Raw genomic sequence first — 691 nt, forward strand, 5'->3', positions numbered from 1 at the left:
AGCAACTACCCTGCTGCTGCTGCAGCAGCATCTGCATCCCCCCCACCGCCAGCTGTATCTCCTTCTTCTTCTCCCTTAGCTCTATCTGCTGCTGCCCCATCCTCCTCTCCCTCCCCCTTCCCCCCCGCCGCACCATCAGCAGCAACAACAGCAGCAGCAGCAGCAGCAGCAGCACCCTGCGTGAGCGCAGCAGACCGTTTGCTAGTAGACTTTCAGCTGCTGCTGATTCTTCTTTTTGAGGAGATATGTTTAATGGTGCCGGCACTAAAGAAGCAAGACAACGGCGCGTTTTATTTTTTGCATCTGCAGCGTATTGCTGCTGGAGCTGTACACCCTACACTCACCACATACGCAGATATTCTTCTCCCTATCTGCAGCAGCATGAACTTCTTTAATACTACACCCACTAACAACAGCAGCAGCAGCAGCAGCAGCAGTGGTGGTGCTGCTGCTGGTGCTGGTGGTGGTGGTGGGGGAGGGGGGGGAGGAGGAGAGAGCAGCAGCAAGAAGAAAGAAGAAGACAGAGAGCTGCTGCAGCAGCAGAACCAGAACCAGCAGCAGCAGCAGCAGCAGCAGCAGCAGCAGGACAGTATATTATCTGTTGCTTTACGTTATTTAGCGCGGAACGGGATGGTTGCTGCAGCAGCAATTCATCATCTGGTGGCGAACTGTCCTGCTGCTGTCTTTATTG

General features: G+C 54.4%; 1 protein-coding gene across 1 annotated transcript in view; it reads left to right on the top strand.

Annotated features, from left to right (window-relative positions):
• Nucleotides 1-381: 381 nt before the first annotated feature.
• Nucleotides 382-691, top strand: part of EMH_0077870 (uncharacterized protein) — a gene marked incomplete at both ends in the record, with an annotated part of 2,336 nt that continues 2,026 nt past the window's right edge. The window contains one exon of the mRNA XM_013499917.1: nucleotides 382-688. Coding sequence (XP_013355371.1) covers nucleotides 382-688 — 307 coding nt within the window. The remainder of the gene's footprint in view (nucleotides 689-691) is intronic.

The sequence above is a fragment of the Eimeria mitis genome, genomic scaffold (assembly GCF_000499745.2).
Source record: "Eimeria mitis Houghton genomic scaffold, Emh_scaff4815, whole genome shotgun sequence".
Taxonomy (NCBI): domain Eukaryota; phylum Apicomplexa; class Conoidasida; order Eucoccidiorida; family Eimeriidae; genus Eimeria; species Eimeria mitis.